Source organism: Castanea sativa, chromosome 10 (assembly GCF_040712315.1).
Source record: "Castanea sativa cultivar Marrone di Chiusa Pesio chromosome 10, ASM4071231v1".
Lineage (NCBI taxonomy): Eukaryota > Viridiplantae > Streptophyta > Magnoliopsida > Fagales > Fagaceae > Castanea > Castanea sativa.
The window spans coordinates 22,162,413-22,189,782 of NC_134022.1; the positions used below are offsets into that span (position 1 = coordinate 22,162,413).

The 27,370-nt window shown below is 34.2% G+C and overlaps 1 protein-coding gene across 1 annotated transcript; it reads right to left on the minus strand.

Annotated features, from left to right (window-relative positions):
* Positions 1-20,716: 20,716 nt before the first annotated feature.
* Positions 20,717-24,096, minus strand: LOC142611629 (putative indole-3-pyruvate monooxygenase YUCCA10). The gene is made up of 4 exons (XM_075783721.1): positions 23,451-24,096; positions 23,096-23,329; positions 21,910-22,035; positions 20,717-21,107 (listed from the first exon to the last, which is right to left on the minus strand). Exons 1-2 carry the CDS (start codon positions 24,060-24,062, stop codon positions 23,123-23,125), a joined length of 819 nt encoding a protein of 272 aa, XP_075639836.1. The 5' UTR covers positions 24,063-24,096; the 3' UTR covers positions 20,717-21,107; positions 21,910-22,035; positions 23,096-23,122.
* Between the last annotated feature and the right edge of the window lie 3,274 nt (positions 24,097-27,370).

Below are 27,370 nucleotides of genomic sequence, written 5' to 3' on the forward strand. Positions count from 1 at the left end.
TTAGCCTCAAACATTCCCTTTAATTTTCTACATATTCTAAGCCCATAAATTATTCCTAATCAGTCATATATAACTAATTACTCATTACAGACTTAACTTCAGCATTAACTCTATCATACCACCACAAACTTAAATACCCACTCACTCAAAATAACTTACACTACCCCATTCATGCCCCACATATATATCCCCCAAGAATCCAAGTTCAACATTTGCTACACTGAGCTGGAATCTCTCTCTCCCTTCACACCATGCCAATTAACCCCTTTCTTCTCACTATGGAACTTCTAATTTTTAATTTTTGTTTTACAATTGAAGGATATAATGTATTTGTAACCATGGAATTCTTCCTTCATATTGATGTAATGATGGCTAAAAATACAATAGATTCCCCTGACCAAGACACACAAGGACCTCCCAAAGTGAACACATTCTTAAATCTATTTAATAATTGACTGACTAGACTTTAAGTATAATTTCACCCTACCGCTGGAGAATTTATTTTTCTTTTATTATCAAGATAGAACCACTAATGTGCTAATTAACTATTGTGAAGTATTTTATTGGGCTTTTGTTGTTGTTTTATCAAGATGCAGCCTTTATTTCTTGCTTGGATAGGCTTATCACCACACTGAAAGCCTTCAGGCATCATCTCAAGAGCCCATTGTCGAATTTTGGCTTGACTTCCCCATATTTTATTCAGAGGCATCAATTTCCCCCTCAACATTGCTTTATCCAGGACCTTGCTCAATGAAGCATAATTGGTCTGGGAAAAGAGAGCAAAGGTCTTTATCTGCTGCAAAACTGTCACACTGCTACTATTTTGGCTACTCATTCTGATGCTTCATTGTCTACATCTGCCTGATGGCATAGGTTTAGGTCATGCATCTTACTCCAAGTTTGCTTTGTTAAATAATTTTGTTCCTGTGACCAAGAATGTAAACTCACAGTGTTGTGATGTTTGTTACTTTTCGAAGCAAAAGAAGTTTTCTTTCAATTCAAGTGTCAATGTTTCTACTTTCCCTTTTGAACTTGTGCATTGTGATGTTTGGGGACCATTTTCAATTCCTACTAATGAAGGTTTCAGCTTTTTCTTAATCATTGTGGATGATTATTCTAAGTGCACTTGGGTTTATTTACTTAAGCATAAATTTGAGACCCAATTCTTACTTTCACAATTTGCTTCTATGGTTGAGACATAATTTGAAACCAAAATTAAGTGTATTAGGACTGATAATGGAACATAATTTTTTCTAAAAGATTTCTTTAAAGACAAAGGTATCTTGCATCAATTTTCTTGCATAGCGACACCTCAACAAAATGCCATTGTTGAAAGGAAGCATTAACATATCCTCAATATGGCTAGAGCTTTAAAATTTCAATCCCATTTGCCTCTCTCTTTTTGGGGTGATTGTATCTTAATTGTTGTGTACCTAATCGATAGAACTCCTTCTAAAACTCTAAATAATAAGAGTCCTTATGAACTTCTTTTTAAATTTCTCCTTCTTATTCTCATCTTAGATGTTTCGGTTGCTTATGCTTTATTTCAACTTTATCCCATAATAGACATAAATTTGCATCTAGAGCTAGAAAGTGTGTTTCTAGACTACCCTCATGGCATTAAAGGCTATAAAGTTCTGGATTTAGATTCTAAATCTATTCATATATCAAGAGACATTTTTTTTTATGAGCACATTTTCCCTCTAGCATCCATTCCTTCACCTACTTTGTCCCCTTCTTTATACCTAGACAATTTTGTTTTTCCTCATGCTATTCCAGAAATTCCATCACCTTGTTTCACTTCTCAAACATCTATTCCCTGAAATATTCTACTTGTTCCAGATTTTTCCCCAAGTACTTCTGCAAAACCACTTTCTACAGAATCCCTTTCTGCAGATTTCGTCTCTACTAATTCTCACCATTCCCTTATCTCTTCTTCACTTACTCCACATAATGTTCCTCTTGTTCCTTTAAGAAAATCAACTAGAGTTCACAAACCTCCATCTTACCTCATAGATTACTCTTGTAAGTTAGTGGTCACCAAACCTAAATCAGGCCTTCCTTATGACTTTTTAGATGGATTGAGTTATTGTCACCTTGGTCCAACCTTTCATTCCTTTGTCATGGCTGTCACTACTACTCCTTCAAGAACCTGCTTTCTTTCACCAAGTAGTTAAATTTCTTGAATGGCGAGCTGCCATGGATAAAGAAATTGCTGCTTTGCAACAAAATAACACTTGGTCTCTCACACCTTTGCCTTATGGTAAGATTACCATTGGGTGCAAATGGGTGTATAGGATAAAGTATAACTCAGATGGGTCCATTTAACAATACAAGGCTAGGTTAGTTGCTAAGGGCTACACTCAAAGAGAAGGGTTGGATTATCTTGAGACCTTTTCTCCAATTGCAAAATATGTTTCTGTCAGAATTGTTTTGGTTTTTTCACCAAATGGATGTGAATAATGTCTTTCTCCATGGAGATTTGGCTGAAGAAGTTTACATGTTCTTACGACCTGGCTTTCACAACAAGGGGGAGAATTTAGTGTGCAAATTGAACAAGAGCTTGTATGGTCTAAAACAGACTTCTAGACAATGGTTTGAGAAATTTTCAACATCTCTTGACAATGGGATTTGTTCAATCTAAGTCTAATTATTATCTCTTTACTCATTCATAAGGATCTTCATTTACTGTTCTATTGCTATATGTGGATGACATACTGTTGACAGGGAACAATCCTACTTGTGATAGTGAGTTAAAATGGTTACTTGACAAGAAGTTTGACTTGTAGAACCTTGGTGTTTTGAGGTATTTTCTAGGCCTTGAAGTGGCCAAGACTAATAAAGGGATTAGTCTGAATCAAAGGAAGTATGCTCTGGAGATTTTAAAGGATACAATCCTCCTAGGGTCGAAACCAGTGAAGCTTCCTATGGAGCAAAATCTGAAGTTGTCCAAGTATGATGGGAAACTTCTTTCAGAACCTACTCAATATAGAAGGCTCATAGGTAGGCTCTTGTATTTGACTCTAACCAGGCCTGATATCACCTATGCTAGTACATAGGCTTAGTCAATTTCTTGATCAGCCAAGAGAGTCTCACATGATTACAGTAAATAGGATACTACAATATGTCAAAGCTTCACCTGGCATTTTCTTTCCAAGTAATTCAGACTTGCAAATCAAGTCCTTTTGTGATCTAGATTGGGCTAACTGGCCTGATACAAGAAGATCATTGACAAGTTATAGTGTGTTTTTAGGTGATTCTTTGGTGTCATGGAGATCAAAGAAGCAAGGAGTAGTGTCTAGATCATCTGTTGAGGCAGAATACAGGGCCATGGCTACTATGGCATGTGAAATAACTTGGGTACTACAATTGCTCAAGGATTTTAAGATTGATTATCCTAAAGCTACTATGCTCTTTTGTGACAACCAGGCTACTCTACACATTGCAGCAAACCCTGTTTTTCACGAAAGGACTAAGCACATTGAGGTGGATTGCTATCTAGTGAGAGATAAAATTTTAGAGGGTGCTATCAAGACTTTTTATGTTGCCAGCAATTCACAAGTTGCAGATATATTCACCAAAGCTTTGGGAGTTCCAGCTTTTATCAAATTAGTAGGAAAATTGGGTTTAATAGATATTTTCATTCCAAAGCCTTCGAAGCCCTCAAGTTCTTATTTATCATTGCAAGTATTATAACCTGAGGTTCAGGACCAAGTGTTAAGAGATCAAATCGTGATGCCTTGAAGAAAATGAAAGAAAATAAGGAAGAAACAACAATGTCGTTTAATGGAACTAGGCAAACAATAGAGTTAAGCTTAATGAAGTCACAAGATCAGCACATGCAGAAGCTAATACCAGAAACAGTTACAGAGTTTGGCCACGTGCCTTGATGTAATTGGTTCCAATTTATTAGTGATGGTAGTTAGTTAGTTAGATTTTTTTGCGCCTTTTTTCTTCTTCTTTTTCCTTGCTCTGCTTTGGTGTATATATACTAGAGTGGGAGATATTTATTTTTGTACTCTCTCATTTTTCTTTCAATTCAATAAGAAAAATCTCATTCTATTTAGAGAGCTTGCTTTTAACACAAGTCAAACAATGATGTTTTTTTTTCTTTCAAAGATGAGAATCAATTATGAATCCCTTATTCGAATAAGAAAAATGTCACATTCATAACATTTTCATAACAAATCATAAGTAGGAGGTTATTATGAGTTGTTAATGATGGACAAAAAAAGTAACTTTAGTAATGGGTTTAATTTAGAACCAATAACAATTACCACCTAAATTTGTTGTGAAAGTATTGTGAAAATTTTATGGATATAGCACTTTTTCTCAAATAAAAAAGATTTTTCTAGTAATTAAAACCTAATATTTAGGTACAATTTATTAAAATCATTTTTTCCCATTAAAACATTGTTTATTAAAATGAATGTTTTTATATATTTTATTAAAACTTTAAAATGGATCTTATTTTTAAGGTTTGGCTTAACTCCAGTACTTTTTAATCTGAAATCTCTTTTTATTTTAATGAAAAACTGTCACATCATCCACTAAAATATGGAGATTAAAACCCACTACCACTTATCATTATGATAGGCCAAGAATGTATTGACCCCTTTGGTAAATTAAATCAATTAATTAAGCCCAGTAAATTAAATCAATTAATTAAGCCAAGTAAATTAATTAGATTCAATTACATGCAATACGCGTGATAGCACAAATAAATCACCAAATAACTAAATGCAGCAGAAATTAAATTTGGCATGGGTGATTTGTTTATGAATGGGGAAAACCACCGAGACAAAACCCCACCAGGTGAATTTAAAGTCACCACTCCCGAGAATCCACCATTATCAAAACAAGCGGTTACAAGTAAAGGAATCTCAGTACCTTATACCAACCTACAGTTGAACCCTTACCTCAATACACAATTGGACTTGTAATGTAGTGACAATCTCTCCTTTCAATGCACGGCTCCCAATACGTGACTAACCAATCGATACATGAATTATGCACCAACTTGAGAAAGATGTTGGCTGCAAAGTTCTTCAATTCATCCAAACGATGAAGATCAAGAAGCTCATTGGTTACAAAACCCTTCGGTGTACAAACGCAACAGCTTCTTCAAAAGAAATATGAACTAGGGCTGATTGTCTCCAGTTACAATATGTTGTAACAACAAGTGCAACAACCCCAAGACGGCCCTTAAAATAATCTTTATATATGTCTAGGGTTGTGAGAAAAGAAACCCTACACAAATAGCTTGGATATGCATAAAAAACATATCTGAAAATCTGATTTTCGCAAATCTCAATAGATAAGCTATCTGTCGAGCTGCTTTCGAGATTCGGGCAAAAGCTTCTTTTAAACCTCGATAGATTCAATCTGTCGAACTATCTGTCGAGCTTTAAAATACAGCAATTCTTCACTTGTTTCTTGAACAAATTTACATGGCTTTAACTCTTGACTTGAACACAAAGTTGCTTGAAGATTTAAACCATCTTAGATCTACCCAATAACAAGTAAATTGTGTTTTGTCAAAGAATTAGCCAATTCTAAATGACATATGTACATAACAATTTCCACATATGTCCTAACACATTATATATTTAAAACAAAAAAACATGTTCAGTTAAAAAAATACTGAAAGTAAACCAAATCCTTACTTTTAAAAGGAAGCTGCAGAGAAAAAAAAATCCAAGGATGGGTTTGGAGGTATATATGAACCCGACTTGGGTTGTTGGGCTATTGCCAATTAGCTACAAATCCAATTCATACGCTAAAATAATTCCACTAGCCCCTGGTCACGATTCAGGAATTGAGGGTTTGTGAATTGATAAAAATGATTAAAAAAATGTCATGAAAAGTGTGTAAATCGTATCTGTGTGATTTTTTTTCTATATTTTATTATAGGGAAATGCTAATGAATGCCCTTAGAGCATTGGTTAATAATTCATTTAAAGAAAGTTTTTATGAGAAAAGAAAATAAAACAACTAATGTTTTGACAGTTTTTTTTTTATTTCTCATAAAAATGGTGTCAACTTTCCTAAATTGGATTTTTAACTAATGCCCTAAGGACATTCATTAGCATGGCCCTTTATTATAAGTGAGATTCAATTATAGGCAGGCCTGAAGATTTTGTCTATGAGCCATAATATAACATAGATATAATATTGACAGTAAATTAACATCAATAAATCATGTTATGATAGTTTTTTTTTTTCTAGAAAGTAATTTAGGTACTGTTAGAGTTTTGCAATTCATACATCACTTTTTAATATTTTCAATGGATATATTCAAGTTTCAATTCTCCTTTTTGGATTCCATTTAGTTTAATTGGTTAAAAAAAATTATCAATTAGTATATTGATCCGATGATAAAGAACAATCATCAAAAGCATGTCATAAGTTGAAACTATCTCTCAAAAAAAAAATTATGTTCTTCAACTATCTAATTCAAAAATAAATAAATAAAAAAAACAAACAAATCTTATTATAAAATGGTAGAAAATGGAGTAATTTGAGTTGTCTTGTAATATGAACTCAAGCATTAACATATCAATTGGATAATTCAATTTAAGTCAAGTCAAGTTAAAGGGTTGCTCTTTAGTTTTTTTTTTTTTTTTTTCTCAAGTAAAGTCATTGATGATGTAATAAATTATAATTGAAATAAAATCATTTTCACATAATATCATAGTTTGGAAGGCCAAACTATGATATTTACATATATTTGTCAAGACAAATTCAAAGCACATACATAAACATGCATATATAAATACAAGTTGAAATTTAATAATAGACTCAATTATAACTCATAATTAAATTTTTATTAGAAAAACTCATAAATAATTTGTATACAAATGTCAATTTATATATTTACAAGATCATTTTTGGGAAAACTTGTCACCTTCTATATTCTAAAAGTAGAAAGAATTTATTAATGTAAAAAGAAGTAAGCATGTGTACATCAAAACTCATGTCAGCATAGCATAACCATTGCATGTGCATTGTGCTGCCAGTGCCATAGGTAACAACCCATAAAGATTCAGAACTCTCTGATCATATGCTACCTAATTTCCTCTTGAGTCAATGGTCTCACATCTCTGTACGTTGCATATAACTACAGAAGCTAGCTCTTTGAGATTTTACTCTCCCAACTCTCAAGGCAGAAAATTAAAAAGTCTCTTATCAATAGTGGATACATACATATATATATATATATATATATATATATATATATATATATATATATATATATATATGCCAGCTTTTCTATCTCCGTGCTTGCTGTGTCCTGCTGACTCTTGCAATACTCCATATTAGAATTTATGGTGCGTTGGGTGGCTTGCTTTTTTTAATTTTCATAGATAGTTTCAACTTATTATGTCTGTTCTTAATGATTGTTTTTATCATCATACCAATATACAAATTGGTTTTTTTGTGTATGCGTGGATCAAACTTCATATATCTTGATAAAACGCAATTTCGCTTCGTCAGCATGTTCCTCGTCAGTACAATGGACGATGTGGAGATCCTATTCACAAGAAACAAACAACGTAGTAAACACTGGTGTGGGTCCCACTAGGGAGCCTCTGATGCTTAAATTAGCTTATTTCTCATAGAACCAGAATAATCTGTATGTAATTGAGCTTCTTTTTGCTTGTTGCTTCTAGCTTTATATAGCCTCTTTGTGAGTAAATGCTCAATGCATTTATCTTCTCAGGCATTATGGTTGAGCTGAAGGGTTAAATGGCTCATTTAATAGCCATTTAACTTCCCCATTCAATGTCCTGTAACGGCTGTGTAACAGTCAACTTAAGGTGGCTGTAACAACTGGTGGCTGGAAAGGTTGTACGTCTATTACACTTGTGTCATTTAAGTGAGGAATTTATATTTGAGCATTAATGTGTGCTTACAATCGTCCTTGGTAATGACGACCATATATGAACGGTCATTTTATGGACAACCATTTTACACTACTCATCAGTTGCCTCCTTTATTCCTTTGTCGTCCTTTGTTTGGACGAGCATAGGAATATGAAAGGTTTTTGGCAGTTCAATCTCCCCTTCATGTCCCGAGATTCTCGTCCCATCACATTTAATTTCGAGGTGACTTTCTCGCCAGGTGATTGACATATGTGTGGGTGCAAGGTTTCGGTTCGGAGTTTAGATACGCTTTTGGAAAGGTGTTAGGCACCCAAGATCGTCCAACCCTAAGGTTGGCCTCCCATCGTTGTGTCCTATATCTTGACCTCATTAAAAACATACTTAATACTTGTATCCATACTCACACACACACTAGCATACATCTAAACATACAATCAATGCATCATTCATCCCAAAACACATACTTATCCATCCATCCAAAAAAAAGAGAGCCAAACAAAAAGAAACCCTAGCATTCATCTAATATATGAAAACCCTATCATACACCTAAGACAAAGCCATAAACATGGCAGCAAGCATATCGCCAAACAAAACATATCAAAAACAAACGTTAACACGTTAGAAACCGTAATCATACATCTAAAAACCCTAACACAAATGCATGAACATTGCTTATGCATGACTTATCCTTTACTTACTTCTTAGCAACACAACACCTATGGCATCAATGCATAAGCATGTGAATGAATCCTAATTTTTTTAATAATTCAATAGTTACAATAAGGAAGAGGGGTTTTGAAGTCTGAACTCTGGACGTCTCATTAAAAGAACCAAAAGATATTAATTCAACTATAAAACTTTGGACAATTATCATTGTAACCTAAAATAACGTAATAATCTTAAAATAAAGATACTCTTGCAACAGACATTATCATTTGTCACCCCTAATTTTATTTTATGACATTATACATTCTTTTTTTTTTTTTTTGATAGGAACATTTGTTTGTTAATCTATCATGATCATGAAACCAGGCCTAGCCTGAGCTGCCAAAGTTGGGTCGGCATAAATGCATGTGGGTCACGCCCAATGTCACAATGTAAATCCCATCTACATATCTTTCTTTTTGGGCCCAAAAAAAAAAAATCGTCCTGTTTTTTAATTTTATTTTTGAAAAGTAACAAACAAATTTTTATAGTTTGAAAAAAATAACAAAAAGGCTAATCCACAGGACCACAGCTTTCACAAAACAAAATCATCATCCTGTGTTTTTTCCAAAGTAGCCAGTACATTAACATACACAAATATGAAAAAAGCTTGGATCACACACATTTGTCAATTTTGTGCCATAACTATTCAGTTTCTTGAACACATGCTTGACGTTCGACCTTGAGACTTCTCTTCTTGCATTTACATTGCTTCTTGGTTTCTGTATGTTTTTAGACCCCTTAAACACAACCCGTTTAACCTAGTTATGTAGCCAAGTGATTAACTTAGGTAAATTATGCAGATCTAGGTTAACACATATAAATCATATCATACAAAGCAGTGGAAATATAAAGAACACAATGATATGATGACCCAAGAAAACCAAACCGGTAAAAAACCTAGGGAGGATTTAACCTAGCTATCCTCAAGGTAAAACTGAATCCACTATGAAAGAACTGAAATTTACACAATAGCAACTTAGACCACTAACATCCTATTGCTACCTCGAGTAGGAAACTTGCTACCTCTAGTAGGAAACTTACTACCACGACCACGTGACAGCTCCGAGTCCACGAACTCCTTCCTTCTTGGATTCCCAGCAAGCACAAGCACTCCCGCTTCTATATCTTTAAGCTCTTGAATCTGTAACTGAATTGATCACCAAGCTCTTGACATCAATCTAGATCTTGATAACCCTAAGTGTATTTGTAGGCAAACACATCTAGATCTCACAAAAGATTCACACACACAGCATAAAAAGCATCCCTAAAATGTGGCTAGAGTTTTCCCCTTTATACCTAGGGCAAAACATAAAACCCTACACGTAAAATGGGCTTGGGCTGAGTTGGAAAATTCTGCAGAAAAACAATCTGCACGAGCTTCATCGATCAAGTCTAATTTTCAATCGATCGAACCAGGCAGATTTACACAGTAAATCCTGCAGAACACTCGATTCCAACTTTACAACTTAAAATACATTGAGCAAGTCTAAAACAAGACTAAACGTTTTGATCATGATTTGCCAACATTACAAATTGAAGTTCTAATACATTTAAACCTAAAGTCTTAGAACCTAACAAACTCCCCCTTTGGCAATCCGTGACAAAACAAAAACTTAAACAAAGTGCTCAAAGTTACAAAAAACAGCCCATTACAAAATCATTGCCCAACACAACAAATTCAACCTAACTACTATCCATCAGTTGCAAGTGTAGACAGTAATACGACTGAATCAACCTGTATATTCCTGTAACACTTAACAAACACATAAACGCATGTGTGAAAAATACAAGTAATCACAAATTAACTTCTTGATTTCACATAACACAAGATAAAGACATATATCATGAATAACCTCATAAATATAACTCAATGAGCAATGTGAAACAAGAAACATATATCAACAAAGTATCTCCCCCTATCATGGATAACCCATACACAATACATCATCAGCCAAAAAAAAAAATACAGAATGAAGCATCTAGATACAATCTACAAACTCCATAGCTCCAAAACACATCAATAATCAAAAATCTCCCCCTAACAACAAAAACTCCTCTCTACAACATATGTATGTACTCCCCCTTTTCGTGACGAATTGTCAAAGGACACTCACTTATCATCAAAAGGAGGTGGCGGCCTAATATTCTCCAAATCCACTCGCAAAGCATGAAGCTCATCAAAAATGTCCACCAAAAGCTAATCATGAGCCGCCTGAACGGTCATGACAGTCTCCAACATACGACGAATATCGAAATCATCCGAAGTAGAAGATGGAGGAACATCAGCAGCAGCAGCAGGATCGACAGACGCCTCGGCAAAATTATCACCTGTAGAGGAGGGAGGAGGAGGAGCGACACCAGAAGACTCAACCCTAGGACGTTTAGAGCTTGCTCTCATCTGAGCAGCCCTCTGCCTAAGAAAGGTGACACCTATAGGAGCGATTATATGAACAGGTTTAGACGCGAGAAAGTTCTCTAAACCCAAATGCAAAAGAATCCGTTGAATAAAAACGGGGAAGAAAAGAGCATGAGAAACAAAACTACTCCGATGAACGTCAATCAAAGAATGAATGAAAAGATGAGGAAAACTCATAAGAGCAACAATAACAAGGGCATACAAAAATGTACATCTCTCGATAGGAATGGTGTGCAAATGAGAGATAGGCCACAAAGAATGACAAGCAATCCTGAAGAAAAGATAATGAATCTCAGTCAACTCAGCAGACATGATCCGAGGATCAGAACCCCACTGGACAGAAGTACCAGTGATGTATGACATGATGTCATCAAGAGGAGGAGACTCATCATAAGGATACACAAGATATTGGACCACTAGCACCCCAAGAACAGCAGCCACTACTGAAAGAGTAATGGTATACTCGTCACCCCGTATCCAACTTCTCATAAGAGTGTTGGAATCATAAAAGTGGACCGAGAGGTTCAAGTAGAACTCTCTAATCAAGGTAGCCAAAGGGGGATGAGAAATATCCAGCAATGGTAACCAACCCCTACGCTCAAAGTTTCTCCTAATCTCAGAATCAACCTCATCTAGAATAACCTTTCTCTTAGCCCAGACGTTTCTAAAAAGGTTCAAGGTCTTATACATTACCTGGTTTTTCTCACTCAAAAACCTATCACTCTCAAAAGAAGGTGTAGAAGAAGAGGAGGCTTTCCTATTGGCTCTAGTTTTCCTAGGCATGGTTCTAAGGATAGCACAAGACACATAGACAGAAAAACCAAAAGAAAACAAAACAAAAGACCAAGGGCAAACTACAAGTTATCACAAAACAATATAGAAAAATAGCAATCTATATGATGCATGAATAGTATAATCTGATGATGCATGATCTGATGCAATGAGAATAAGTTCAATTTCACTTTAAAAACACAAAATTGGTTTGAGCATAGAGTTTATATCAAAAACCCAAAATTTTGAAAAACCACTTGTACAATTTTCAAGAACCAATTGATCATTAAACAAGATGGATAATACATTATAATGATCAAATTAATCAATTCAACAAGCCAATTTCATCTAATTAAATCCAATTGAACAAAATCCCCAAATCGGGTAGTTTCAAGCCCTAGAATTTCCAATTTTTCACAAACCACCAAATTGATCAAATTAATTCACCAAGAACAATTGTATATCATCCCACAACAAAAACCCATTGATCAATTTCCAAAGAAAACGCTTGAATCATCAAAAATCCTAATTTCCCTTAGGTTCGAAATATGCCCAAAATACATGACAAAAATGCATGAAACATGAAAATAAATGAAAAATGAAGGGTAATATGGTCTTACCAGCCTTGGGAGAGAAAAACCTTGCAAAAATATTGGAGGAAAATGACAAAAATCTTGATTGGAAGCCTTGACCGATCAAATAGAGGGAGAAAAAGGTTTAAAAAGTTTGAAAAGTGTTTGAACACGTGAGAAACAAAGGTTTTTAAAAAACTCTCTATACAACTTTCGATTGATCAAAAATTAGTTTCGATCAATCGAAAATTAGTTTCGATCGATCAAAAATGTTTCAATTGATCCAGCACCAATCGAGCACCGATCAAAACAGACAGAGGCTGACCAAAATTTTAATCGCAATTTCGATCGGTCGAGAAACAAGTTCGATCGATTGAAATTCTGGAAAAAAAAAAATTTTGAAAATCAAAACAATTTTACGTAGAAACTCCTCAAAGTATTGAATTTTATAAATAAAATGCATTGATAGGCCAAAAACATATTGACCCCTTTGTGATGGATTAAGTTGATTAATTAGCCAAGTTTATTTATTAATCAAATTAACATGCAAACGTGTGGTAGCACAAACAAATCACCAATAACTATAGTGCAGCGGAAAATAAATTGACTCGGTGATTTGTTTACGAATGGGGAAAACCTCCAAGGCAAAAATCCCACCAGGTGATTTTAAGGTCACCACTCCCGAGAATCTACTATTATCACAACAAGTGGTTACAAGTAAAGGAATCCCAGTACCTTATACCAACTTACAGTTGAACCCTTACCGTAATACCCAATTGGACTTGTTCTATAGTGACAATATCTCATTTTCAATGCACAGCTCCCAGTACGTGACTAACTAATTGCGCGGATCCCAGTACGTGACTTCAATCACCAACTTGAGAAAGATGTTGGCTGCAAAGTTCTTCAGTTCATCCTCACAATGAAGAACAAGAAGATGTTTGGTTACAAAACCCTACGGTGCAAAGACACAACAGCTTCTTCACAAAGAGATGAACTAGGGCAAACTTTGTCTTCGGTCACAAATTGCTTGAACAGACTTTGCTCAATGCTTGTGCAACTTGTGCTTACTTTGACGGCCCTTAAAATAATCCTTTTATATATTTAGGGTTCTGAGAAAAGAAGGCCCAAAGACACATCCACGGATTAGAATCAAAACAGTACTAAAAAACTGTTTTTCTTAAATCTCGACAGCTAAAGGTGTCGAGGTGCTGTCGAGCCATGGGGTTGGAACAGCTTCTTAAAACTCGATAGATGTAGTTGTTGAGCCAGTTGTCGAGCCAGTTGTCGAGCTTTAATGAAGAGCACTTCTCAGCTTGTTTCTTGGACAGACTTGCATGGCTTTAACACTTGATCTTGAAACCTTGTTTCTTGAAGTATCAAAAACATCCTAAATCTATCCAATTACAAGTAAAGTGCATTTTGTCAAAGGATTAGCCAATACATAAAAGAATGACATATGTTCTTATCAAGTGAACCACATATGTCCTAACATGCATGAGTATGAGATGAAAAACTTTTCAAATACACTTGTTTTGATCCTAGTTTTCCCAAAATTTAGAGTTTCCATCAATTATCCTTAAAACCCCAAGCAACAAACATGTTTTGCATAAAACTCAACGAATTTTCAAACTTGGTTGGCCAAACCAAGATCACACACGATAACATGTACAAAGTTTAGTAAAGAGTAACTTGTGTAGTGTGTGCAACTAGCAAAAGCTTGAGATATATGTGAGGTGATATGTAAATAGAATTCAAGCACAATTTCTATAAAATCCATCACAAACATTTAAAAGAGACTATTTCTTAAAGAGTTATATCATATAACTCCCACATCTCCTAGAATAAAAACTTGCAATCATGTAAGTTTCTTGAAATTGCCTCATAATGTACACACCAATTTTATTTGATCATAAACTTATTAAGAATTAGTCGGGATAATGTACCCACCAATTTTATTTGATTGATTTAATTGTAGTCCAATAATGTACACACCAATTTTATCATTTAAACCGAGGCTACACACTTTCTCAAGCACAAAATCTTACAATATGCACTAAGGTGTTCATGATTGGCTAGTAAACAGTGGTGAGATGGTTATTTATGCCTTTCTCATTAAGATCAAGTCCGACAATCAAAGGCATGTGATTTCAAGATCAAGATCATGTGATCAAAAACTATAAACATCTTCCCACACAACATGCACTACAAATGTCAAACTAGTAAAGTGCAATAAAATAAGATCATCCAAGCTAAACAATGTACATAAACATGTTATGTAAAGATAATATGGCCAACCTTGATTTCAAATCCAAGAAAAATAATGAAAAACACATTTTGCTTCCCTTTTCTTTTCTTTTTTTTCTTTTTTTTTGAAAAAATAACAAAAGACAACCTAGAATGAAATTCATGAATGTTATGCAATGCAAGTCCTATAAAGACACAGAAAACAAAAACAACAAAGAAGAATGGTCACAAAGATAAAAGCGATGAAGCACAAGGACCATATCAAAAAGACTCAATTAGATTGAGCCCTTTGCATCCAAAGCTTTTTAGATGCAACTCTAGCATTGGAGTTATTATTCACAATAGAATTTTGAGCAACTCCAAGATTGGTATAAAGGTTTAAAGCCTTTACCAACTCACCAATAAGTACCATAAGATCTTGTACTTGAGGCACAGGTACTTTTGGTTTATTTGCTCGCTTAGCAGTTTGCAACTTGAAACAGTTTGGACGCATGTGCCCAGACTTTCCACAAAAATGACAAACCCAAGCAAGTGTATCATGCAACTTGCCCTTAAGAGGATTAGAGGTCTTAGGTTTAGACTCTTAAAGATCAACCCTAATCTTCCTAGGATGTGTAACTTCTACAGGTTTGACAACCTCACTCATAGGGGGCTCAGAAGAATGAACAAAGTTTGTGGAATGTGTTTCAGAAACAAAGATGCTTTCTACAAAACCTAAGTCAGTTTTGTCTGAAGGAGACTTTTGAACACTCAGCATATGATCAAGTTTAGAACTAGTAGACCTATTAGTTTGTTCTCTAGCAAGAGATAAGTCATGTTCCAAATTCTTAACTTTATCAAGCAAAAGCATGTTCTCGGTTTCACATTATTCAACAGTTCATTAGCATCAAACAATTTTACAAGCAAATTTTTCTTATCAAGGTCAAGAGATGCAATTTTCTTTAAACCTAGATCAACACTCATAGCATCCTTTGCAAAGCTTATTGTAAGCTTCTTGTAAATCTGCATCCTCAGAGAGTTTCCCATGAGAAGGGTTCTCCTCAACAACAACGCTTTCATCAACTACAATAGTAGCAGTGAAAGCAGTGAAAGCAATGAAGTTTCCATCCTCATCACTACCAGACTCATTATCAAAAACTTTATCATCACTAAGGGTTACAGCCATAGCCTTACCCTTAAACCTCAAGAATGTTGGACATTCAGATTTCACATGAACATACCCTTGACAACCAAAACATTGTTGACCCATAGAATTATTAGAAGATTGACCTACTTTTTTTTTAGGTTTCTCATTATTATTTACCTTAGTAGGTTCATTCCTCCTAAAATTTCTAGATTCAGCATTGTTTTTACCTTTTTCCCTTCTGTTATTATTTCTAAGAAAGTTTCTAAAGTTCTTGGCGAGATAGGAAATCTCTGTAGCAGAGAGTTCATCATCAAATCCACTCACATCAACTGACTTAAGAGCCATTGATTTGGATTTGCTAGTCTTAGGTAGGTCCAACTCATAGGACTGAAGAGATCCTACAAATTCATTAACAGGGATGGAGTCCACATCCTTGCTTTCAGTGATGGCAATTACTTTAGGTCTAAAATCTTCAGTTAAAGATCTAAGTATTTTCCTAACAATTTTAGGTTGATCATAGATTTCACCCAAATTATAAGCAGAATCAACAATATCATTAAGCTTAGCATAGAATTCATCAAAAGTTTCATCATCAAACATCCTAATGCTTTCAAATCTAGATGTTAATTTCTGTAGCTTATTGATCTTAACTACCTTTGTGCCTTCATGCACCGTTTGGAGAATATTCCATGCAATGTGAGCAACCTCAACATTAGAGATTCTCTTGAATTCCTCCATAGAAACAATATTAAAAATAGCATTCATAGCTTTGCTATTAAAAGCGGCTACTTCTTTCTGAGAAGTTTGCCACTCACTCACTGGAGTAGTGGGCTTCTCCCATCTGTATTCAACAGAATTCCAGACTCTCTCATCAATAGATTTCAGGAATGCTTTCATCCTTACTTTCCAATAAGCATAATTATTCCTATCAAAGTGAGGTGGGATCACAAGAGAGTGATCATGTTCCATGACAACAGGGATCAAAGATCAACTCTTAGATCAAAAGATCTAAACACTAGAGCTAACCCGCTCTGATACTACTTGTATGTTTTTAGACCCCTTAAACACAACCAGTTTAACCTAATTATCTAGCCAAGTGATTAACTTAGGTAAATTATGCAGATCTAGGTTAACACATATAAATCATATCATACAAAGCAGTGGAAATATAAAGAATACAATGATATGATAACCCAGAAAAACCAAACCGGTAAAAAACTTGGGAGGATTTAACCTAGCTATCCTCAAGGTAAAACTGAATCCACTATAAAAGAATTGAAGTTTACACAATAGCGACTTAGACCACTAACATCGTATTGCTACCTCGAGTAGGAAACTTACTACCACGACCACGTGACAGTTCTGAGTCCATGGACTACTTCCTTCTTGGATTCCCAGCAAGCACAAGCACTCCCGCTTGTATATCTTTAAGCTCTTAAATCTGCAACTGAATTGATCACCAAGCTCTTGACATCAATCTAGATCTTGATAACCTTAAGTGTATGTGAAGGCAAACACCTCTAGATCTCACAAAAGATTCACAAACACAGTATAAAGAGCATCCCTAAAACATGGCTAAGGTTTTCTCTTTTATACCTAGGGAAAACATAAAACTCTACACGTAAAATGAGCTTGGGCTGAGTTGAACAAATTCTGCAAAAAAAAAATCTGCATGAGCTTCGATCGATCGAGTCTAATTTTCAATCGATCGAGCCAGGCAGATTAACACAGTAAATCCTGCAGAACACTCGATTCCAACTTTACAACTTAAACATACTTTGAGCAAGTCTAAAACAAAACTAACCGTTTTGATCATGATTTGCCAACATTACAAATTAAAGTTCTAATACATTTAAACCTAAAGTCTTAGAAGCTAACAGTTTCCAACAAGTTACTTTTTCTGGTATTTGCTCTGAATCTCAATGGAGGCAAGGTTCTTTGTAGCTAGATTTTGAGGAACCGGGTTTTGAAAGTAAAGGGCAAAGAGGCCAATTTAGGTTTATTAGGGGTGAACAAAAACTAAGAACGATGAAAATCATTTTGTGTAGAAGCCATGTCTTGTAGTAGGTGATGGAAAAGTTTTTGTGAATAAACACACTTTTGGTCAAAACAAGCAGTAATTAAAACAGCACTACAAAAAACGGGGTCTATAGCCGTGTTTCAAAAACGCGGCTATAGACCCCAAAAACGCGGCTATAGGCTATAGCCGTGTTTTCTAGAGCCGCATTTACAACCCCGGCCTAAGCGGCGCAGCAACAGCCCTTGCGGGTCTGTAGCCGCGTTTTTATAACCGCGACTATAGATCAGCCCTATAGCCGCGTTTTTAACCACGGATATAGGCTTCGGGTCTATAGCTGCATTTCAAAATTAAACACAAACCCAGAAAATTCAAAATCAAATACAAACCCAAAAAGTTTAAAATCAAACACACCCAGAAAATTCAAAATCAAACACAACATACTAACAATACAAATACAACGTGCTCCAAAATATAACAATACAAACCCATGAATCTCCTCTCATTCAACAAAACCAACCCAAATTTAACACTAAATCCATTCAAAGAACACAAAAGCTCAAGAACACAAACCCATTTAAACATAAGCACAATATCAGCAACACAATAGCAAAAATAACCTCTACCAAAAGTATAATACCCATAAAAAATTAGAGAATTTTTACCTCAAATAGTAGAGATGAGTGAGCCTTTAGCTTTTCTTATGAAGTTTTCCAGTGACCCTTGCTTGAAAAATGAAGTATATGGTGGTGTGGAGTGTACCAGTGGGACACTGAGGGAGAGGTGTGCGTTGTGTTGAAAGAAAAAGAAAAGAAAAGAAGAAGTAGAAGCAAAGAAACAAAGAAAAAAAAAAAAGAGTTGTGTTGGAGTGAAGAAGGAAAAAAAAAACAAAAAAAGAGAGAACAAAAGAAGAGCTAGGCGTGATTTGCAAAGAAGAAAGAAAGAAACCCAACAAAGCAGATAAGAAGGACCAAAGAAAGAAAAGATAAGAGTGGGGTTAGGTGGGAAAGTGGGGTTCTGGGTTTTTTTTATTGGTGTTACCTATAGCTGCGTTTTTTAAAACGCGGCTATAGCCCCTCCCTTATATAAAAAAAATAATTTATTCGGACGCACAAGTCATTCTTTGAAAAATATATATATTATTTGACTGGACCTATAGCCGCGTTTTTGAAAACGCGGCTATAGCCCCGCCCTTATAGAAAAAAATAATTTATTCGGATGCACAGGTCATCCTTTGAAAAAAAAATATATTATTTGACTGGACCTATAGCCGCGTTTTTGAAAATGCGGCTATAGCCCCTCCCTTATATAAAAAAAAAATATATTATTCAAATGCACAGGAAACACGGCTATAGCCCTCCCTTATAAAAAAAAATTTGTTCTACTGTACATACCATCAAAACGCGGCTATAGATGACCTTATAAAAAAATATTTGTTCTACTGTACATACCATCCGTATAAAAAAACATTTTTTGCCTGGACCTATAGCCGCGTTTTTGAAACCGCGGCTATAGTCCGGACGTAAAACGCAGCTCAAGGCACTTAGAAACACGGCTTTAGACCTAACCTATGGCCGCGTTTAACAAAACGCAGCTATAGGTTGGGTCTGAAGCCGCATTTTTTAGAAACACGGCTATAGGTTGGGTTTGAAGCTGCGTTTCCTAGGTTTGAAGCCGCGTTTCTAGGAAACGCGGCTATATGTTTGGTCTATAGCCGCGTTTAAAAGAAACGCGGCTATAGGTCAAGTATAGCCGCGTTTTTTTTTTATAAACGCGGCTAAAAAACGCGGCTATAGCCAGCGTTTTTTGTAGTGCCAAAATAAAGATAAGATTAAGAACAATCTCTCTGTGTTATAGAATCACACGAAAACATTGTTCTTAAAAGTTCAATTCATGCAACCTAAAGTAAAATTCGGTGCATCTCGGTTCTCAATCCAAAAACCCCCCTAGGAAGTAGGATCAAACAGTAATGATCGCATAGAGGTTCAATAACAACATTTCTAATAATATATTTCCTCTAGATCAAGCAAATACTATTCAAAAAAAGAATAGAATAGTACACCAATGTTCCGATTGAGAAAGTAGTAGAGATTGCACTGAAAATGTGTTTTTGATAGTGTGTTAAACAAATCATTAACTTGGCCAGATAATAATAAAATAACTAGTTAGCTAACTATAAATTAAGAAAAATGCCTCACACCTACAAAACAAGATAGAACACGCGTGTCATATCGATAAATTCCATGCTCACACTAAGCTCAATATCTTAAAAAATCAAATGAGATCTAGAATAGTTAATAAACACCAAAGGTGTACACTCCTATTCAATGTGTAGTTCCGGAGCAATGCTCAGGGCTAATACGAACTCGAGCATTAAAATATCAATTAGCTCACGCAAGTCAAGTCACGGAAATCTAGTCAACAGTTAAGGAGTTTTTGAGTTTTTCTTTTGTACTATGGCACTTACCCAACAACTTCAACAATATCAAGTAGCCATGATTGTCATGGTGTTTTTAGCTTGACAGACGACAGTGCCATTTTGTGATTCTATTACTTGGGACCGAAGCAGTTGCAAAATGACAAGCATTCTTTCAGTTTTTTGTTTTGTTTTTCATTTAATGCATGTCAGGCCCAGTAGCAGTATGGAGGTGTAGCTTGTTAATGTTTATTGTTCAATTGTTCTTGGAAATTTGCATTTGCTTGGCAGATGGGATAGAGCCAAACCTGTCATGTTTGGATGCATGTTTCCTTGATTTACAATCTTTTTTTTTTTAAGAATCTTTTATTCTGAATGAATATGTTTATTAATTCAAAAGGAAAGAAACAACCTAGAGGGGGGACGTCAAAATCTGCCCCAGAAAACAAAAATACCCTAAGAGGGAGGGAGGAGATGTCCATGCATGGTTCTTAGTCAGTGCAAGAGCAAGCCCATGATGCAATTTTGTGGCCAAGAATATGGCAAACCAAAAGGGATGAGAACAAAAAACCAAAGTTTACATAGCTTTTGACTGATCACATAATTAAGTTTAGACTTCTCTTTATTGTTTCTCTTTCTTGATTATTAAGTGCTTGTAAAAAGTCCTTTACAAGTTTCACTTGCTCACAACACTCATGCTCCATGAAAGAAATAAACAAAATAAAATTATATCACAACAGTAGCCTCTCTCTCTCTCTCTCTCTCTCTCTCTCTCTCTGAGATTTACATAGTGAACTTGATATCATTGGCGACGATTTGAGAATCAACGTTACTTCCATATAACCCCCTTCTAGATAGTCCAACACAGTATAAGCCATTCTTTCCCTTCCAGTGATTAGGATAAATAGGTTTTGGAAGTCCATCCTCGCTCAAAAGATATTCATCCCCCTGCTCATAACAATAAAATAGTTACTAATTTTGATAATAATAATAATAATAATAATAATAATAATATTATTATTATTATTATTATTATTATTATTATTATTATATGGTATCTGTTTGGTATGGCTAGAAATTTGTAGTTTTATTTTTAAAAGTGGAGTTATTGTTTGTGGGGCTCATACTAATTAGTATGAGCCCCACAAACAATAACTACACTTTTAAAAATAAGTGGAATTTGAATAAGATGTATTTAAGAAGAAAAAAAAAGAAACTTTAAAAAATTATACTTAATAGGGCAAATAAACCAATAAGCTAAATTAAAGTTTAAACCATATTTTTACACCCTACCAAATACACATTAAAGAATAATTTAAAAAGGGTGAAGAACTTAATTCCTTAACTAAAAAATAAAAATTCTTTATTACATATTTTTCAAGAAAAAATTGGACAGCTTCATCACCTACTATATTACAGTAGGATACTCTCCTAGTTCCATATTATAAATGATTTTTAGAAAATTCAACTTTCTAAGGAACAACAAATATTTATTTATTTTTAGCAACAAAAAAAAGGATAAATTATTTATTATCTTTCAAAATAATGGATATAGGTTTCCAAAACTATCCCTTAATCAAAACTAAAATAAAACTATCAAAAATAGGGTTATAACCTTTCAAATAAAATAAATGATAAATTAGAAAATTTATTAATATCATATTAATTAATTTTTCAAATATAATCATATTTAAAACATCTCAAAATAAAAAATAATAACAGTATAGGACAGAGAGTACTCTACCAATACCTTAAGCCACAAGTTTGTTGACCTCTTAAAACCTGTACAAAAAATAATGTCATCAAATGGATGTAACTTGCCATTCTTGAAAAGTATGTCATTGCCTTTTATTTGAAGTATTTCTGCCGGCAAAACCTGTCAACATGCGGATCAATCAATAAACAAGCATATGAAAAAGAAAAACAAACAAAAGCTTAATAGTGATTAAAGTATATTCATGGACCAAGTTAGAAAAGCAGTTAAAGACATGTATGTTTTAGCATTTGACAAGATAGCCAATCGGCCAAAAATAAACTGAAATGTCCTTTTCATTCAAGCACCTAACATATACAGCTATAATCTCTCTCTCCCTCTCTCTCGTTGAAATTTTGTTCCTTTTTAATAACTTTGATTAAGGTTGATGTTTTTTGAGAAAAAAAAAAAAGTGTTTTGGTATTGTGTTTTTTTAATTTTCCATCTTAAAGCCTACTCTCTCCCTTATATAACTTTAGTTGAATTTTGGTTTGAGTTAATACTTAGCTTTTTTTTTTTTTTTTTGGAAATAGGAATTTGAGTTTATATCAAAACACAATCTACATGATTATGAATTTGAATATGCCTACCAATTTTTTGAATAATATATTATGATAAAGTCTATCTTTTATTTCTTTGGTTTCATTTTAATTTTGGTTAAAATAACATTGTAATTTTGTGATGAGTTTTGATTATCATTATATCTCCTTATTCCTTAAGAAATGAGAAATTTAAATAATAAATTTGAAACTTACAAAGTTTAGTTGTATATTAGATAAATATAACACACTATAATAGAAGTTAGAAGAATATGGTTCACCTTAAAAAAATATTAATCAAACACAAAAAAAAAAAAAGAGAATGATATATTGTAGAGATAAAAAGATTAAAAAAAAAATACTCTTGCAGAAATCTTTTACAAAAATTGACAATACTTGAAGTAAGTGTTATTTTTTATATATTACACCTCATTACATAATATTTATATATATAATCACACATCGCGTGGGTATGTGGCTAGTTAAAACTAAAACTCATTACAGATTCATGTACTTATTGAACAAGTAAACCTAATCCAACTTATAAATTTAGTATAGATCAAATTTAGCTCTGATACCAACAACTCTTACGGTTAATATGACTTTTTAATTACATGAACCATTTTCTCACTCAAAATCCTTACCTGAATTTCTCCTGACTTTATCTTGTTTTATGTACCGACATCAACAACCGGATACTTGCCATACTTGACCTTCATAAAAAAAGGACCCTCTGTTGGCCTTGTTATCCCATACTTGGTCAGGTCCCCATAAACCAGTTTGCTAAGCATGAGCATCAAGAAATCCACCAAGCTAACAGGAAAATACTTCAACATGGTTAAGCCCAAGTACACCATCTCCCTTGAGAGAAAATGAGCCTGTAAATATAATCCAATAATTGGTAATTGTAACCATGATGCATAGATAAATAATAATGAGGTGTAAGATCTAGGTACAGTTCTTTAAGTAAATCTAAGTTAAATGTGGTTAATTTCTTACTGGGCTTCGAAAGACAATGGAAGTTTTGGCATCATGATTTGCAAGGTCTAGAGCAATTTCCACGCCAGAATTCCCAGACCCAACAACCAAAACATTCTTGTTTTTGAACTCCTTCCCTGACTTATACTGAGTAGAATGAAGAACCTCACCAGGGAAAGTGTTTAATCCTTCAACCTCTGGGGTATAAGGGTTGGTTGTTTCCCCAGTGGCCACCACTAAAAACTTTGCACAATATTTCTCAACCTCACCTGAACTTGCATTCCTAGCCTTAACAATCCATCTCTTGGAAACTTCATTGTACTCAGCAGACTCCATGGTTCTTTGGAACATAGGACTAATGTTGAAATACGAGACATAGTCATCTAAGTACTGTATGAAAATCTTTTTGGGCACAAAGGTGGGATAAGAGACAGGGAATGACATGTGAGGGAGTTCACAAAATTGCTTTGCAAGGTGGAGGTGAAGACGATCATAGGAATATATCTTCCATATAGAGGCAATACAGTCTTCTCTCTCAAGAATTATGTAAGGGATTGATTGCTGGCTTAGGCAAGCAGCTGTGGCAAGCCCAGAAGGGCCTGATCCAACTATTATTGTTACTTGTTCCTCCATTCTTTGAGCCACTGTTTGCTTAGGCTTCTGTCTTTTGTTAATACAAAGGAGGATGTAAATAGAGCTAAGCAAAGGCTTAGATAACATGGAATTGAGTTACCTTTTTATAAGAGTCCAAATCTTCTGTCCCACTCTTTCTACTCTACAAATAAAAATATATCACATGTTTATCTATTTTATTAAATACTAAATTTATGTCTTCTATTATTCAACTTCCTAAATATGATGGATTATTTATGAGTAATTTTTAGGTACTCCCGGAGCACGGAGAATGGTGCTCCTTCTTCTCACATTCATGGTGGGGTCCGCTCATTAAATTCTTGGTTGGGTCTACCATAAATGTGAGAGGAGGGAGCACAATTTCACTATACTCCAAAACTACCTAAGAATTTTCCGGTTATTTATTTATTTATTTTAGAAAATTGAAATAATAAAAGAAAAAAATTTAGCATTTAATAAAATAAATGGACATATGGCATATTTTTATTTGTGAAGTATATAGTGAAGCGGGAAAAGTGGGATAAAAGATTTACACACATGTGACATGTCCATCTATTTTATTGAATGTTAAATTTATGTCTTCTATTATTTCAATTTCCCAAATATAATGGGTTATTTATATATTTATTTTAGAAAATTGAAATAATAGAAAGCATACATTTAGCATTTAATAAAATAGATGGATATGTGGCATATTTTTATTTATGGAGTATACAGTGAAACAAGAATAGTGGGATGGAAGATTTACACACATGTAGCATGTGCATCTATTTTATTAAATGTTAAATTTATGCTTTCTATTATTTCAATTTCCTAGATATGATAAGTTATTTATTTATTTATTTTAAGAAATTAAAAGAATAGAAGGTATAAATTTAGCATTTAATAAAGTAGATGGACATGTGGTATGTTTTTATATGTGGAGTATAAATTTACACTCATTTTTGTTTCTTAAATGACCATTAAGCCCAACGTTTTTTCTTTTTTCCCCCTTTATCAAAACTTAAACATCTCTCTCTTCTTCTTCTTTTCAATTTCCATCCTTCTAAATTCTAATCTCACCTTCTTCTTCTTCTTCTTTTATCAAATCTTTTCTTCTTTATTTTTGAATTATTAAAAAAACGTGATTTTTAATGTACTCCATTTTTTTCTTTTTAATGATTTATTTATTTATTTATTTATTTATGTTGGTATTTGAATTGTTTTCTCTTCGCATCTGTTTGTACTACCTTTTTTTCAGTATAACGAATGTTTTTTCTATGTCCAAAATAAAAATCACTATGTGTGTGGTTTAATTGGATAGAAGTGAAAAAGTCTCTGATTGAGATGAATGGAAAATTATGACACTAATCTCAAAATAAAGCCTCATCACATGTGCGAAGCGCATGTGATGAGGCTAGTAACTATTAATGTGCTGTATTTTTCCTCTACTTACGCTTGTATCATAAAAGCACATTGAAGTGATAAAGAATATTTTGGAGACATGTTAGAAAAAATTACAGAGCGAAGAGGAGATATGAAAAAATTACAGAAATTGTTAAAGACTTTTATTAAGACTCAGGGCTGGAAGTATGGTAAAGCCTAAAATATTACTTGGATAATTGAAAGGGGCGGGAAATTAAAGGGTTCGACATATCAGGGCTGAATTAATGGTACACCTGAAAGTTTAAACATTAGAGCATTAAGGCATCAATATGCGTTAAATTTTCTTTCTAATTTGGCATAAAAACTTTTTTTTTTCTTTTTGACAATTATTTTGCAAAGATACCCATATTAGACCATCTATTATACACTCTATTTCCTTTAAATAATTATTTTTCATTTTCCTACCCACACCAAACATGTCAAAACTCTCTCTCTCTCTCTCTCTCTCTCTCTCTCTCTCTCTCTCTCTCTCTCTCTCTCTTATATTTCATTAATTTTACTTATTGTTATTAATTTAAAGTTCATATGGTGAATCTTAGGTGTTCAAATTGGCTAGGACTGAAGCGGGAAACAACAAGAAGACTTAGATAGTGCTAAGAAAACCGGTGTTGGTTCCAAATGGTGGGAATTTTGTTTTTGTCTAAGGAAACCGGTGATGTTTCCGAATGGGCTTTCCTTGGATTTTTCATTGGGTTTTGTTTTTGGGTGGTGGTGGTAGTTGGGTGGTTGGGTGGTGTTGGGCTGCAGTGGTCTTCCTTCTTCATTCTTCATAGGCCAAGTTGATTAATTAATCAGATTAATATACAACATACATGGCAACACAAACAACTCACCAACTAAAATAAAATGCAACGAAAAATAAAGTGGACATGGTGATTTGTTTATGAATGGGAAAAACCTCCAAGGCAAAAACCCCACCAGGTGATTTTAAGGTCACCACTCCCGAGAATTTACTATTATCACAACAAGCGGTTACAAGTAAATGAATCTCAGTACCTTATACCAACTTACAATTGAACCCTTACCCCAATACCCAATTGGACTTATTCTGTAGTGACAATCTGTCCTTTTAATGCACGGCTCCTAATACGTGACTAACTAATAGATGCACGGATCTAGTACGCGACTTAATCACCAACTTGAAAAGGATGCTGACTGCAAAGTTCTTCAGTTCATCACACGATGAAGTTCACGAAGATCCTTGGTCACAAAACCCTATGGTGTACAAACACAGCAACTTCTTCAAGAGAAAGAAGAATTAGGGCAAATTAGGTTTTCAGTCACAATTTGCATGAACAACACTTTGCTTCACACTTGTGCAACTGTGCAACCTGTGAAGGCCCTTAAAATAATCCTTCTATATGTTTAGGGTTGTGAGAAAAGAAAGCCAAAACATCTATTCACAGATTGGATGAAAATCAGAATTAAAAAACTAACTTTCTTAAATCTCGATAAATACCTTATCTATTGAGCGCCTATCGAGCTTCGGGCTTAAACAGCTTAATAGATACTTGCTGTCGAGATTTAAAATCTAGCACTTCATCACTTGATTCTTGGACAGATTTCCATGGCTTTAACACTTGAACTTGAAACCTTATTCCTTGAAGCATTAAACACATCCTAGATCTATCCAAATACAAGTGAGTTTTGTCAAAGGATTAGCCAATTTTATATTAGCATATGTTCCTAACATGGATCACATATGTCCTAACAATCCTCATTTTTCTTTCTTTCTTCTTGATCTTTTGGACATTGAAGAGATAAAGAGAGCAAAGGGAAGAGACAGAGAGTTTGACAAGGGTGAGAGAGAGGAGAGAGAAAAAATATTAAAGTAATCAGATACAAAGCTAGTTTGGATACTTACAAAGCTATACAAGGTTTGA

Bases quoted from the DNA above. Each gene is read 5' to 3' on its own strand.
- LOC142611629 (XM_075783721.1), bottom strand. From the start codon at position 24,062: ATGGAGGAACAAGTAACAATAATAGTTGGATCAGGCCCTTCTGGGCTT. The intron at 23,330-23,450 runs GTAAGAAATTAA...TTATATTTACAG, and splicing joins CCATTGTCTTTCGAAGCCCA to GCTCATTTTCTCTCAAGGGA.